The sequence below is a fragment of the Pinus tabuliformis genome, chromosome 4_2, assembly GCF_031772625.1.
Source record: "Pinus tabuliformis cultivar Carrire ecotype Pingquan chromosome 4_2, CPIR1, whole genome shotgun sequence".
Lineage (NCBI taxonomy): Eukaryota > Viridiplantae > Streptophyta > Pinopsida > Pinales > Pinaceae > Pinus > Pinus tabuliformis.
Genome location: NC_142304.1, coordinates 417,537,061 through 417,551,206, shown reverse-complemented (window position 1 = coordinate 417,551,206; position 14,146 = coordinate 417,537,061). Strand labels below are relative to the sequence as shown.

General features: G+C 32.1%; 1 protein-coding gene across 4 annotated transcripts in view; it reads left to right on the top strand.

The window, feature by feature from the left end:
• The window catches only part of LOC149169726 (DNA sliding clamp PCNA-like), an 82,245-nt gene extending 69,860 nt beyond the window's left edge, over nt 1–12,385 (top strand). The window contains exons 4-6 of one of the 4 annotated variants that reach the window (XM_089428784.1): nt 11,036–11,135; nt 11,230–11,409; nt 11,682–12,385. In XM_089428784.1, coding sequence (XP_089284910.1) covers nt 11,036–11,135; nt 11,230–11,360 — 231 coding nt within the window. In that variant the 3' untranslated portion in view covers nt 11,361–11,409; nt 11,682–12,385. Of the gene's footprint in view, nt 1–11,035; nt 11,136–11,229; nt 11,610–11,681 lie in introns of those variants that run through there. The other 3 variants (XM_089428783.1, XM_089428785.1, XM_089428786.1) reach the window with 3 other exon arrangements.
• Nucleotides 12,386–14,146: the final 1,761 nt, after the last annotated feature.

Below are 14,146 nucleotides of genomic sequence, written 5' to 3'. Positions count from 1 at the left end.
TCACCAGATAGATGATTACAACCGAAATAGTGTCTACACTTTGTCTTCCATCAAAGTTGGATCTGTGTCGTCCCCCAGGGAATATGAGCTTCATTTTCCTCTCCCCGGCAACAATGCCAATTATGTTAGCACTCCAAGAAGCTCTCCTAGGTTGTAGCTCGGAGATGCCTGGAAACATATAAATCTTCAATATTGTTCTATGAACTATTGGAATGGATTGGGGTTTGGATAACGTTAGATGACTGTTTCAACTCTATTTTCACTCAAAACATGCGTGAACACCCTCAGCTTAACAAGGCTTTCAACCAATAATGCTCAATAGTTTATAGATTCAATGAATAGATGGAGAATCCTGACTGTACCAACAGATACATACATAAACACATATGAATGGTTAGCTACAAAAAGTAAATGAAGCTTACAAATCTAATTTATTAATGCAGAGATAAGATGACAATTATCTAGAATTTGACAGAGAAGAAAACATGAATAACACATTCAGGTGCAAGCTTAGAACAGAGGGAAAGATGGTGATTGAACATATAACAACAAAAGAAGCTTTTATTTCTGGAATGAAGATGAGACGCTAGGAGGAATAGAGGATCCACCGTCTCCGAAAGTTGAATCCTTGTTTCTTCTAACTTTCAGCCATTTATAGGATTTTTTACAATGCTCTCGGGCTCTCTGAGGCTCGAGATGTCTTAATCGATCCCCTCTAGATTCTAACCACATGATTCCATAACTAGACAGACATGAGCCAGAGGTATCTTTCCTAACAAACACAGTGACCAAATTCTGGTAATTTCGTCGCGCTGTCAGGTGGCTCGCTTATGCCAGCGACACTCCATGACCATTTCTATTGGTTCGGCTACATCATGTTGTTGTTTTTCCCCTTTCGACCATGCCTTCCGTTATTTTAGTTCAACTCTTCGACTGTCACAAATACTGACAGAGCCAACAAATTTCCTCCCCGGGTGACTGATGGGAAGTGAGGTACAGGGGCATATGGGTCGTTGGATGGGATGGATCAATGGTCAGGATGTTGGTCGGGCAGCGGAGGATGACTGAGGTGATCATGAACGAAGTTCATTGGATCGAGAGAGATGGACGAAGGAGATCAATCACGGGAGGCCTGAAGTCATGGTGGGAGCGGAATAAGTTCGAGCCGTCAGATCTCAGACGAGTAGATCGGACGGCTATCGGGCGGAGGAGGTGCTCGAAAGATAACGCCCGAGAGCGGTTTCATTTGAGCATAAATGGTTTCTATCGGGTGGTCATCGGGCGATAAGCGGTAAAAGTCGGAGTCTGCCCAATGCCATTCATCGCACTCCACGTAGCAGCGAAGGAGAGAGAGGAAATTGTTTTTATCGGGCGGGTATCCCTCTCGCTTGTTGCTCACCGGAAATCGTTGTGAACTGTCAGATATGATTGAGGAAGATCAACAGTTGAGGATCATCGTGCAAGTTGATTTGATCGGTTGCGCGACAACCGTAGGATCGAGTTCAGATCAACGGTCAAGATCTGATCGTTAATAGCAGAGGTTAAGGGTTGACAGACAATGCGATGGAACTGTGAGGAAGTGCCCAGACCCTGGAGGCCAGACAAAGTCCAAACACATCGACCGAAAGGTCCACATTATTTTAACTAATTACTGGTGGAAACTAATTTCTTTTGTCAGAGATATACATTAAAATATATATACTTTATACTTTTCGTAGAGAAACATTTGCATTTACTTTAGAGAAAAAGACACTTTGGACAATCACATGTAACAGTGACGTCTTGGAATGAGAATTTCTGCAACGCTTATTGATTCAAATCTTCTTTTGTAAGTAAGAAAGTACTCACTGTGCCGCGAGGTCGCTTAGTGAAGTTACATGGTACATTCCAGCCATATCCTTCATCCAGATCAGAAGGTTAATTTTTTTCACAGCTTGTCATGTTTAAGTATATACCAGTGTTTATTCATTGAGATTTGGTGGTTAATTTTTTTACACAACTTGTCATATAGCTATATGTTACTGTTTCTGTTTCCTAAAAAAAAGGCTCTACTGGTTTCTGTTTCAAATAAGATTTCAATCCTTTGCAATTTTTAAAGATTTTATTTTCTCCATTAGAATCTTAGTTTTTATCACCACATCACCCAATATTTCTGATTTGTTGAAATTTGAAAGTGTGATTTTGAGATTTTGATCATATTTTTCCAAATGCATAAGAACATATGATTTCAAATTCTTTTTCTACCTTCTAATTCTTTTATTTCAAGTGAAACATAATATTCTGATAACAGTTCGCTATGGTACTACCTACCTACCTATTGATTCATACTATATATATATATATATATATATATATATATATATATCTATATATATATATATATATATATATATATATATATATATAGATCTTTATTGGATCTTTTTCTTAATTTATGTCATCTATTATATTATAACCATACATATATTCCAAAAAAACAATTAGTTCCACCAAAAATTGATACATTTTCTTTTATGAATAGTTTTCTAGCATTTTCTTTTATTCAGGAATACATGGGCACTTTCAATTTTTTGACCGCCCCCATGTCCGTCAGATTCCTAAATATTCGAAGAATCTGCAATCGACTTAATCTCACTGTTACTTAACAACCCCTCTCTTAGATAGAAAATCAGCAATTTAGTTTTGTTCAAACTTATCTCGATTGCACATTGCTCAGGCTGGTTGACGTGGCCAGCGGGCCCCATCCATCTCCATTACCAATTCCGTTAATACCGTCAATATTCCGACACTCCACAACTCCGCCAATTTCCGGCACCTCTGATAGCTGACTCCCATAAGTGGATAAGGCATGAAATTAATTCATTCAATGTTACCTCCACACCAAAGGATTTCAAAATTCAAATTCTTTCCGGCTTGGGAATTTAAATTGAAAAATTGAGCGCTGAATTTTTGCAGGGTGTTGAATAGGTAATAAATGCTTCTATGTTTCATTTTGAGCCTCTACAGCACCAGGATAAGCACCGTACCTCACTGTAACAACATCCAAGGTAACTCCATAATGGACATAACCAAGAGGCTCCTTTGGCCAGATCTCTTCCCCATCTGAAGGTTGTGGCTGCCGGTGCTCTTTCTCGAGTACAAGTCATGGATATCATTTGAGATCAAATGTTGCATTCAGGTTATGTAATCTCACTTCACAATGCCAGTAAAATCCCATCTAATAACATATTATGATTTCAACACTTTTAAATTAGATTTTATATTGGGAATAAATACTAATTTACTTGATTATGTTCTCTTTTGATTGATCTTACAAACTTTGTAGGCGAGGACACAAGCAGTAGCGTTGAAAGCAGAAAGTACAATTAATTTGCAGAACCAAAACAAGTTGATACAGTTATTAAAAGAGGTTTTGGAGGTCAGATACTGTAATGGATTACCATATCACTGAATATCACTTTGGTGAAGTCCATGTAGCTAAACAAAATATTCTCATATTCGAATTGACTAATTTCAACGGAATACCAAATTAAGGCTGTTGGATTCAATTTCAAATATAAAGCTTTCATGATGTGCAAGTCCAGCAAACATTCTTGGTAGGAAAAGATGCACTCTAGATGTATTTACATATAATTTGTATCATTTTATTAAGTTGTTGTTTGAGATAAACTATTTTGTGTATGAGTATATTACATTTAATCTATAAAATTAGTCCTAGGTTTCAGAAAAATAAGTTCAGGTTGGTTTTCTAATAAGTTTTCAGTTAGATTTGTTGACTACTATAATTCTAAAAACAAGAGCTAGTCTTGAATACAAGCACGTTATTGATGAATTCTAGAGTCCAATATAAATGTGTAAATTATTCACAATACATTGAAAATTTACTAAATCACTCTCAAGATCAATTGTACATTATAAGATTCCATTCACATCATATTCGTATGTTGGTGGTAAGAATTTCTCTATTTAGTTGGCAACATTTTTTTGAAGTTGTTGGTTCAAATAATGTGTTAATTTTTTTGGTCTAGATAGAATACTTTAATATACTAGATGTTTTAGTGATTTCTATCAAAATTGACCTCATGTAAGTAAGAACCTAGCCTCTTTGATTCCAGAACTTCAAAGTAATATTTTTGACAAATTAAATATACAATAAAAAACAAAATTCATTTACTACCAAAACTAACTTAACTTTGATTCCATAACTTCAAAGTAATATTTTTGACACATTAAATATGCAATATAAAAAAAAACTATTCATTTACTTTTATTGCAAGAACTACGACTAATAAATGAATAAAACTCAATCCACCTTTGTTCAATGAATGAATAAAAGGAATGAATCCAAAATGCAAAAGTTCTCTTTTCTTGAAATTTGTAAGACCTTTGGGCCGGTAAATAAAACAAGGAATTTTTTTTTATTTTTTTTTACGACTAAATGGAAAAACCAAGATCAATATTTCTTATATTAAATAATTTATTTATTGTTTATCTGTCAAATATATTATTTTGAAATTAAACTTCTTTTTAAATATCTTATTACATTATACGTAGTCATAAGAATATGCTTCTTTAAATTTATTTAGCCTCCCAATATGTATAGTTATAAGATTTACATTATATCTAGTTATAAGAATATATTAGACAAGGCTTTTCAAAAAATAAGATAAATGAGAAAATAGTTTAACTATTAAAGGAGGGTAAAATATTTAAGGATTTTTAATTGAAATATGACAAGTCATTCTATAATAATCAATTTATTTTTGTTAGTTTGACTTTAGAAAAAAAGACAAATTCAAATTCAAAATAAAAATTGTTAATATGTTGTTGTATGGCAAGGTTCCATGTGGTGATAGGAATGTAAAGATCTTGTTTGGTAATTACAAACTCTTCGACCTGATTGGTATTTAAAATAGTGAAGTATTTAAATCGTGTCTGCCATATTGTGAGCTATAATTGTAAGGTTCCATGTGGTGATAGGAATGTAAAGATCTTGTTTGGTAATTACAAACTCTTCGACCTAATTGGTATTTAAAATAGTGAAGTATTTAAATCGTGTCTGCCATATTGTGAGCTATAATTGTTTTAATTGATGAGTTTAAAATTTGTAAAAACTTTTATAATAATTCAAATTTGTATAGAACTTAGATACCAACACATGTTCTTGTTGAAAACATACCATTAGAGGTAAATAATTAAGAAAGAAAAAGAAATTCATATGAACTCAAATAATTTAATAAATGTCTTGCAAAATAAAGATAACTCGGATATAATATTTTCTTTTTAGTTTTTCCCTACTATTCTATATTTCTCTATGTGTGGGGCCGTAGTCATGAAGATGGATTCCATTATGTTTAATTGGGCATGTGGTATTTACACGCCATGGTATTGTAAAAAAAACTATTTACAAATTAAGAATTTTTATAATAAACTAGAATAAATACTTATGGATAAAGTTATATTTTAGCTAAATTTTAGGATTTAAATATTGAAGATGTGAGATTTATCATAGTGTAAGTGTTTTGATGTCTATATTGTAAAAAGAGTTACTTACAAATTAACAATTTCTATCATAAAATGAGGTGAATCTCCATGGATAACAATATTGTTACATGTTTTATAATGTGTATATGATTAAATCATATATTAATTCTTTTTATAATTAATAATAATAATTTAAAGTAAATTTATAATTTAGTTAATTTTTATGATATAAATTTAGGCAATGTGAGATTGACTATGTAGTAAGTGTTTTGATGTTGATCACATTGATGCCTATCATTGTTTACTAAATTATTAAATATTAATAAAATAAGAAATACTAAAATAAATATGTTTTAGAAATATAGATTTATTTTGAGATATTTTTAGGTAAAAATTTATTTCATTAATATCATTTGTAAATATACATTCTTACATGTTCTAGACATTTATATCTTACTTGATACTAATAACTATTATTTCATAGATTAAATCAGAATTGATTCACGATATCTATTTAAAAAGAGTGAAGGGATAATATATGGGAGGTTGGGAGGAATCATTTTATGTACAACTTTTCTTTTGTACTAATATATTGTTTCAAGTGACTATATTACTATGACCATAGATTATTTTCCTCTTAAATGTTTTCAATTAATTATTATGATATTTGATTTGGCTATGTGAGTGGTTGGTTAATACATTCACATTGTGTGGAATACTTTATTAATAAAAAAGTTTCTTAGGATTTGGGTTTTATATGGCTTTTTAGAATAAGCTCATTGTTCCATTATGTCAATAAGGTTACTTTTAGTTGTAAATGCTTTGAGATATATTATTTGAATATGTCATTTTTTTTTTATTAAGATAATATTTTCAATTTTCAATTTTTATTCTTGGTATACAAATATTGTTTCTCACGTGCTATGTGTGATCTCAGCAAATTAAAAAAAAAGACAAATTTATGGTCATGATTCTTGTAAAATAAAGTCATAGTTCCTAATTGACAAGGGGACTATGAACATCAAAGGTATGATTCTGAGTTCATAGTTCATGAGGGTCAAAGTTCTTGAGGTCATAGTTCCTAAGGGTTAAAGATCTCAAGTTCATAGTTCTTGTATGTCATAGTTACTATGGTCATAGTTCTTGATGGTCATATTTTCTATTGGTTAGAGATCCCAATGATAAGAAAGCTCATAAAATTTCTTCAATGAGAGTCGATGAAGTGCTCGTTACAAATTGAGAGGGAGGGAAATATAAATAGAGAGAGAGAGACTAGAAAATGTGTAAATGGGAATAGAGAGATAGAGAGTGTTGGCAATAAATTAGGCATAATGATATAAACAACAATTACATCCATATGATTCCATTCCATCAAATTCCACAATACGAGGGTTTTCAAATTCCATAAAAGCAATGTTTTCAAATTGTACAAAAGTAATGTCTTCAAATTTCACTTCAATATACATCGAAAAACATCGCCAACTTGTGATGCATGGTCAATATGGTGTGTTTACTCACATTTTCTAATTATGCACTCAAATTTGAACTCACTATGTTGGAGTTTCCACATTCCACATTGGTAGGGTTTTCAAATTCCACAAAGCTAAGGTTTTCAACAGTGCATAAGACTAACATAATTATATTTCCTAATAATGCACACACACTTTTGAGCAATGCTAATCAGGTAGCCTCGTTGGGGTCCTATTTGGTAGCTTGGGCCTTACAGAGCCTAGACAACAAGGAACATGTGTGAACTCCTAAGAACAAGCACACATTATTGTGGGCATGTGTTCCTCATGATAGCCCCATTTCCAATTCTGGGGTAAACACTAGTTTTCTCAATTGTGCATAGTCCTTCTCAAACTCTCATTATAGAATTTCTCACAACATTCCTTCATACACTTCATGCTAAGTGTTTTCTGATTAGTTTACATAGTTTCTTTCTTTTATCACATATGTGATTCCACAACCACTTGCCACATGCTTATTTACAATATAAAAATAGAGTGCTAAGTTATTTCATCATGATTATTCCCTAATTACAAAAGCCTCCATCATGTTTTGGTTGATTTCTTACACTTGTTTGAGAAACTTCCACATATTTAATTTTATATATCTATATATTACTCTTTTATGTTTATCTCATCATTCTAGATTTTTCATGGTTATGAGCATTGCAATAGGTTATCATCATTCATTTCTTAAAACCCCATTTCTTTATACTTATTTTTCTATCTTCTCATAGGTTTGTATTCTTTGAGGGGTAAGTTTGTTCCAGTTTTGACTTCATTCATATGTAATTTAGGGAATTGAAATACTATTTCTCATTTATAATTTATCTTATTTAAAATTGAATTTTTATATTGTTCTTCATCTATCTCAATGATTTCAACGTGGAAGAATTAAATGAATCAACTTGTACGGTCTTTTTTATCAATGGGTCCTAATTTGAAAATTTTATGTATGAATTCTTCCAGATCCATTTTGAGCCATTAAATGATTTTGTCTGTGGTAAAAAAAAATATCGTTTGTGCGATACCATCTGGTACTTGAAGTTTTTATGCAAAATTTATGCCTCTTGAAAGTTGATATACCATACTGACCACCATCATACAAATCAATGCCATGTTAATCCCTGTTACTCATGCATATGTGGCTAGCCATGTGTGGAATTTTAAAAAGACTATCGAAGGTCCAAAATCGTAACTCTAGTTGAGGTTTGAGGGAGTCAAACCTTTCATATAGTTAGCTATTGGTTTATGTTAAATACTAGGCCACCAGGAGGAGTAGGGATTACATTTCATGTTATTATATTATCTTCCATATTTGAGCAAAGAAATTGTGAGTGGGATGTTAGAGAGAATAAAAAAGGGCTTGAGATTTGTAGAAGCTTTATAAGCCATAGGTCTTAGGTAACTCTATAAAGAGTACCTCTTTCTTTGTATCTACACATGTTTCCATACTAGAGAATAGAGATCAAAACAACCTCACCTTCTAGCTAGGTTTCTCCCATAAGGGTTTCCCAAGGGAAAATTTGTGCTTATTTTGGTTAGTGTGTGTATTTATTTTCAATTTATATTTCTTGAATTTCAGCGAATTTATAGTTAAGCATACAAACAATAAATAAAGAATCTGAGATCTAAAAAGAATTAATATTCATAGTAAAAAAATTCAATATTTGTGAGATCTATTATGATGAATTCTTCCAATTGAATATCCACGATAATTTACTGATCATCTTCACATGTTGCTTGAATGAATAGTGTCTTCTTTACTACCACATGTTACGTCGATCAGTTTAACATATTATGTGATTGTATGTTACGTCATCTTTGATGTCCTTTTCTTAATGTCCATGGTTAGGCTTTCATCTCCATTCTTCCTATCTTCAAAATGCAACATCCTCAAAGCAAGAAAGTCCAATAACCATTAATTAAGAGTTAGGATCAACAACCATCTTGAATCCATTTTATATTTCAACCCATCATTCATATTAACTGGAATTGGATTTTCAAACTCTGCCATGATCATGAAAACTAAGAAAACTTTCAGTAAAAATCACATCATCAGAGTTTTGTCGGCGCGTGTCGAACCATATAGTGTGGTTCATCACTAGGACAAGATAAAGAACCAGATATTAGCATCGAGTTAACTAGATGGAGAAAAAAATTAATCGTTATAATGTAACAATTAGATTTGACTGAATAAATAATATTTTAATATAAGGAAATAATTGTTAGAATATAGTTGTTAATATTGGCCACAATTGCCAAGTTGTTACTCTCATTAATCATATCAAAAGATTCTATTATGAGGACAAGTATAAAAGACAAATAATACATAAAATAATTACTAAAATTTATTTTCCCACACATTACAACTATTTATTGGTCGTATCTATATTCCATTGCCCTTGTAGCACTAAATAAGGCTCCAAATTCCTTTATCCTCCCTTAATTAACTATATAAACCTCATTGTGTCTAAAATGTAATAATAAACCTTTATATTCAAATAAAGTTACTCATATTCATGAAGTCATATAATTCAATTTACTTTTGTTTTTTGAATGGTTATACACATTTATCAATATTAACCAAATTATCCTCATCATAACTTAGTCCAAAATAGTAAAATTAATATTTATACAAAAATATAAATCACAATAAAGATTAATGTAAAATGTTTCCCAAAAATATCATATGAAAACATTAACTTCTTACATATTAACTTGTTGCATGTCTTACTTTTTTGAACTTGTTATAGAATATTTGAATTCATTTTAATCATTCTTCCAAATTGTGGAATATGCAATTCTCTAACTTTAAAATGTTGTTAAAACCATTACACTAAATGATATCTCAACAAATATCATATAAAGACATTACCAATTAAATAAAAATAGAAATAAAATAAGTCTCATTTAAAAATATTATTAGTTAAATGAAAATAAAAATAAAACACAAAAACATTAACAATTATGCTTTACCAAATGTATCATGAAAACATATAAATCATAATCATTGGAAAATATTAGAAGAACATTACCAAGTGAAAATGTATCACAAGGGATCAATAAAAAGGTACTCGTTCACTTTATAAATAATTTATTTTCCTCTTTTAATTTTGCTTCAATATTTTATTTAATCACTAGGTATCTTATATATAAGAAGAAGTTATACAATATGGATGCAAATGGGTTTCCTAAAATTGTTTCTAACTTTAGCAAAAACCTCCACCTTCAACTGAAGTGAGGATGGCATAAGGATGCCGAGTCTTGGCTAGACCATTGGGGAATAAAGAGGAGATCATCTTGCAGAATTCAAATAATATCAAAAATAATATTGCTTCCAAATTTAAAGATAAATTGTGGGAAAATAAAGAGTTGGAAGGAAAAAAGGAAAGTGCAATATTATAAGGAGGTGATCAACCCCCATCTGGAAAACCAAAATTATCTCTATGTCTTGACTAGTGTTAAGATGAAAATGAACATTTTCAATATTAGAACTAATTCTCACGAGCTTCATAGTGAAATTAGGCATTGGTGAATTCTCAAAACACCATTTGAAATTAGATAAAACTTGTACAAATAAATTTTAAAAGTCATATGATGGGCAGTTTAAAAATAAAAACGTCATAAAAAAATTCCATTTCAGAGTTCCATTTTTGAAATACATGGCGCCACGGCTGTTTGTGCCAGGGACTTCTGGAGTTCAGGTAAAAACACCTCGACAGTCTCTCATAGAACAATTAACTGGTTTGTTCGTCTTTTATGTAATAAATATTTGTTATCGCTGTACAGTTAGTGGAGTCGAAAATATTGGAGACGGTATATGGAATGGGTAGAATTGAAAAGAAAAATTACTCCAAATCTATATTCACGTGCTGTTCGAATATACTGAGGGCTGATGCTGTTCGAATATACTGAGGGCTGATGCCACCTGGAAAGGAAATTTGGTGAGTGCTTAACCCGGTTATACAAGTATTGATGTGGTTTTTTTTGCATGTATAGCGCTGCCTTAATAATTTACTACTATTACTATTTTGGGGCAGGTGGATGTGGCTGAACCTAGCGTGACTAATACTATCAATATCCTTAGTGGTTTAAAGGAAAAGTACGAAGTTCATCATGGAGAGGATGGTGGAAGAATGGGTATACTTCTAACTAGCAATTGCTGCACTTTCTGTCTTATATGAACTAATGCTAGGCTTGGGTATAGTTAATCATCTCATAATTTTGTTTGCAGATCACATGCAGCTAGTTGGTAAAAGTGCTTCACAAGACCAGAGGGTGTATCACAAATTCCGGCAGAGGAGGCAGGATTGGAGAATGGAGTCCCATGGGAGAAGACATTCTTTGGTGTCTCGGAACAGTTGAGTGGGTTTTGCAGCATGCACATGGAGTTTTGATGAATTCCAATTCAGAGGTGTGTGTACTGAATATATTCTGAACTGGTTTGAAAGTAGCATAATGATGAGCTACTGATAAAACTAGAATATCATGTACCTAATCAAAATTGTAATTTATGTGGAACTTTTGGTTATGAAGTTCCCATGTATTGAGATGTCCTATTTTTTCTTTTTGCTGTAAAGGATTTTATAACTAGATATAAATATTTATTGGTCTTTGTGACGCTTGTAGTCAAGATTGATAAGGCCAGTTTTGATTCTATTTTAATCACATAAAAATCTTATGCAGTCTACTTTTTTCCAGCGGGTTCAACTGGGAGATAAATGTGTGGTAGAATATAAAGTAATAGGTGTATCGAACACTGTGGAGACATAATTGTAGCAAATGTGAATGTGCCTCTTGGGACTTAAAACTCTGCATATGTGAGTAAGTTATGGTAGTGGATTGTATGCTAAAGGACTTTATAGTGACTTGAAGAAATGCTGGTAAGCGAAGTTACTGGATTGGAAATAGACCAGTAATCATGGCGTTTTAGACTTGCATATTCGCATGTCAGTACAACCTTCTTAATGGATGTTCGTTTTTAATGCTGATTATAATCTAGGCTCTAGCCTATCAGATGACCTGTCTATTGTTCAGAGAAAGGACAAACTTTGAGCACTTATAATCAGCAACAAGTCTATCCAAATATTTGTATCTCTGGTCCAATTATTTTTACCTCTAGATTGTGATTGAACATTTTATATCTCTAGGTCATTATTGAATGCTTGCTCTGATATAATCGATAGACAAATCTATGGCTGGGATTATATGCAGGCTACCGCTTTCCTATACCTGCAGCCTTTTTTACAGAGTTAGTTTCTCATTTTAGTTGCAGGCGTACATTATTCAGACAATTCAGCAAAGGAGCTAAATTAGGATTGTCCATAGCCTGGCTAAATGTAGTTGTATGAAGTTATACCTGAAATAGAATTTTGTCTTTTTAATTGCCACTTATCAGTGCTTGTTAAGCTTTATGTCAAGTCATAACAAATTTGAGTGGGATGGCAAAATTGTGAATCTTCAAGTAGCTCTTGATCTACTTTAAGGAGTTTATAAAACTTATTAGAGCTCCTTAAAGAAAATTGTTGAAGGTCTTTCACCCATATAGATTGGCAGATGTGAAGTGGCCCAACTAGTGGTAAAACAAGGTTATCTTTGCATTTATGATTTATTTAAGTTGGCTTCTTTCTTAGCACAATGGAAATGTAGCAAAGATTAATATCCACTGGGGTTCATGATTCCATGAATAAATAATCCCAATGTGGATGTCTTTTATTGCAAAGTATTCATTGCTTGTTTTTATAGTCAAGAAGATTTTTGATTAAAAAAATCCTTCCCAGATTTCAAGTTTCAACAATAAAAGTTAAAACATGTTGCTTTTTACTTGATCCTAACACATCATTTGGATTAATAATTAGATGCTCCTCCCATTTGTTATCTACAGAGTATAAAAAATTCTTCGGAAAAGTTGCATGTTTTCTAGTATGTAACGATAAGTAATATATTGTTGTACTTCTCAAAATATGAATTCTAACAGGATTCGTGAGCTTGTAGCAAAAAGAAGAAATCCATAATAGAGTTTGCTGGACCTTAGGAACACTAATAAGTCAAAAACATAAAGTGTAGGCCCACAATGGAGCTCTCAACTTGCAAAATAGATTGCATAGCAGAGTTGCAAGACTAATCAACACTTACAGAACCCGTAGGCCCATCGACAAATTATGTAGGCATACATCAGAACCTGTAGGCTTGGAATGGTGCCCAGTAGTAATTATAAGGTCCTGTAAGTACTCAATAAAGTATATATTGCAACAGAGCCCACTAGCTTACTAAAGAGTTTGTTGGACTGCTATTAGACCTTGAACGAAAGATGCCTTCCCAAGCATGTGCATTCATTCAAAATGTCTTTCTTCTGAGGCACTTTGTTCCAGTGTTTTTCTGCTCATTTAAAGGTTTAATGTGCTAAATGGTTAGAATTTAGCAAAAAAAAAAGGGACCAATGATTCATAGGCTGTTTCAATGATCTGCTAACAATTTATTTGTATGGTTACCCTGCAGAAACACTGCAATGATCTGTTTTGGTGTCCTGAAATTAATGTGTTCAATTCTTGTATCGGAAAAAGTTACACATTCACAACAGTGGATATTACTCCACCCAGATTGTAATAGTTGTACAAGAAAGGAAAAGCATGTCTGACAGTTCTATGATTAATGCAACCCAAATTTTCTAAAATCTAGCCTTAAACGCTGTCAACAATTTTATTCTTGAGTACATGTAAACTACCACGGATGGGATTTATTCTTAATCACCAAATTAAAAAGGCTGAGAGAATCTAAATTGCCAGCTAAGAGCACAGAATTTCGATAACCTTCAAATGTAGTTTTTGGAGAAACAGCATAAGAATTCAGATTTGCTTATAAGGAGATCATTTAGCTTAAATATTATGTCCATGGTCATGTAAAATAAGACCTTGTATGCCAAAATTTATTTTGAGATTTGCCATGTTTTGTAACTACATGGAATAAATCGAGGATTTACAGGCATTGGCAATATGGGGATGCCACATACAACATTGATAAGAAACTGGCAAAATAGTTTGACTTTAGAAAAAAAGACAAATTCAAATTCAAAATAAAAATTGTTAATATGTTGTTGTATGGCAAGGTTCCATGTGGTGATAGGAATGTAAAGATCTTGTTTGGTAATTACA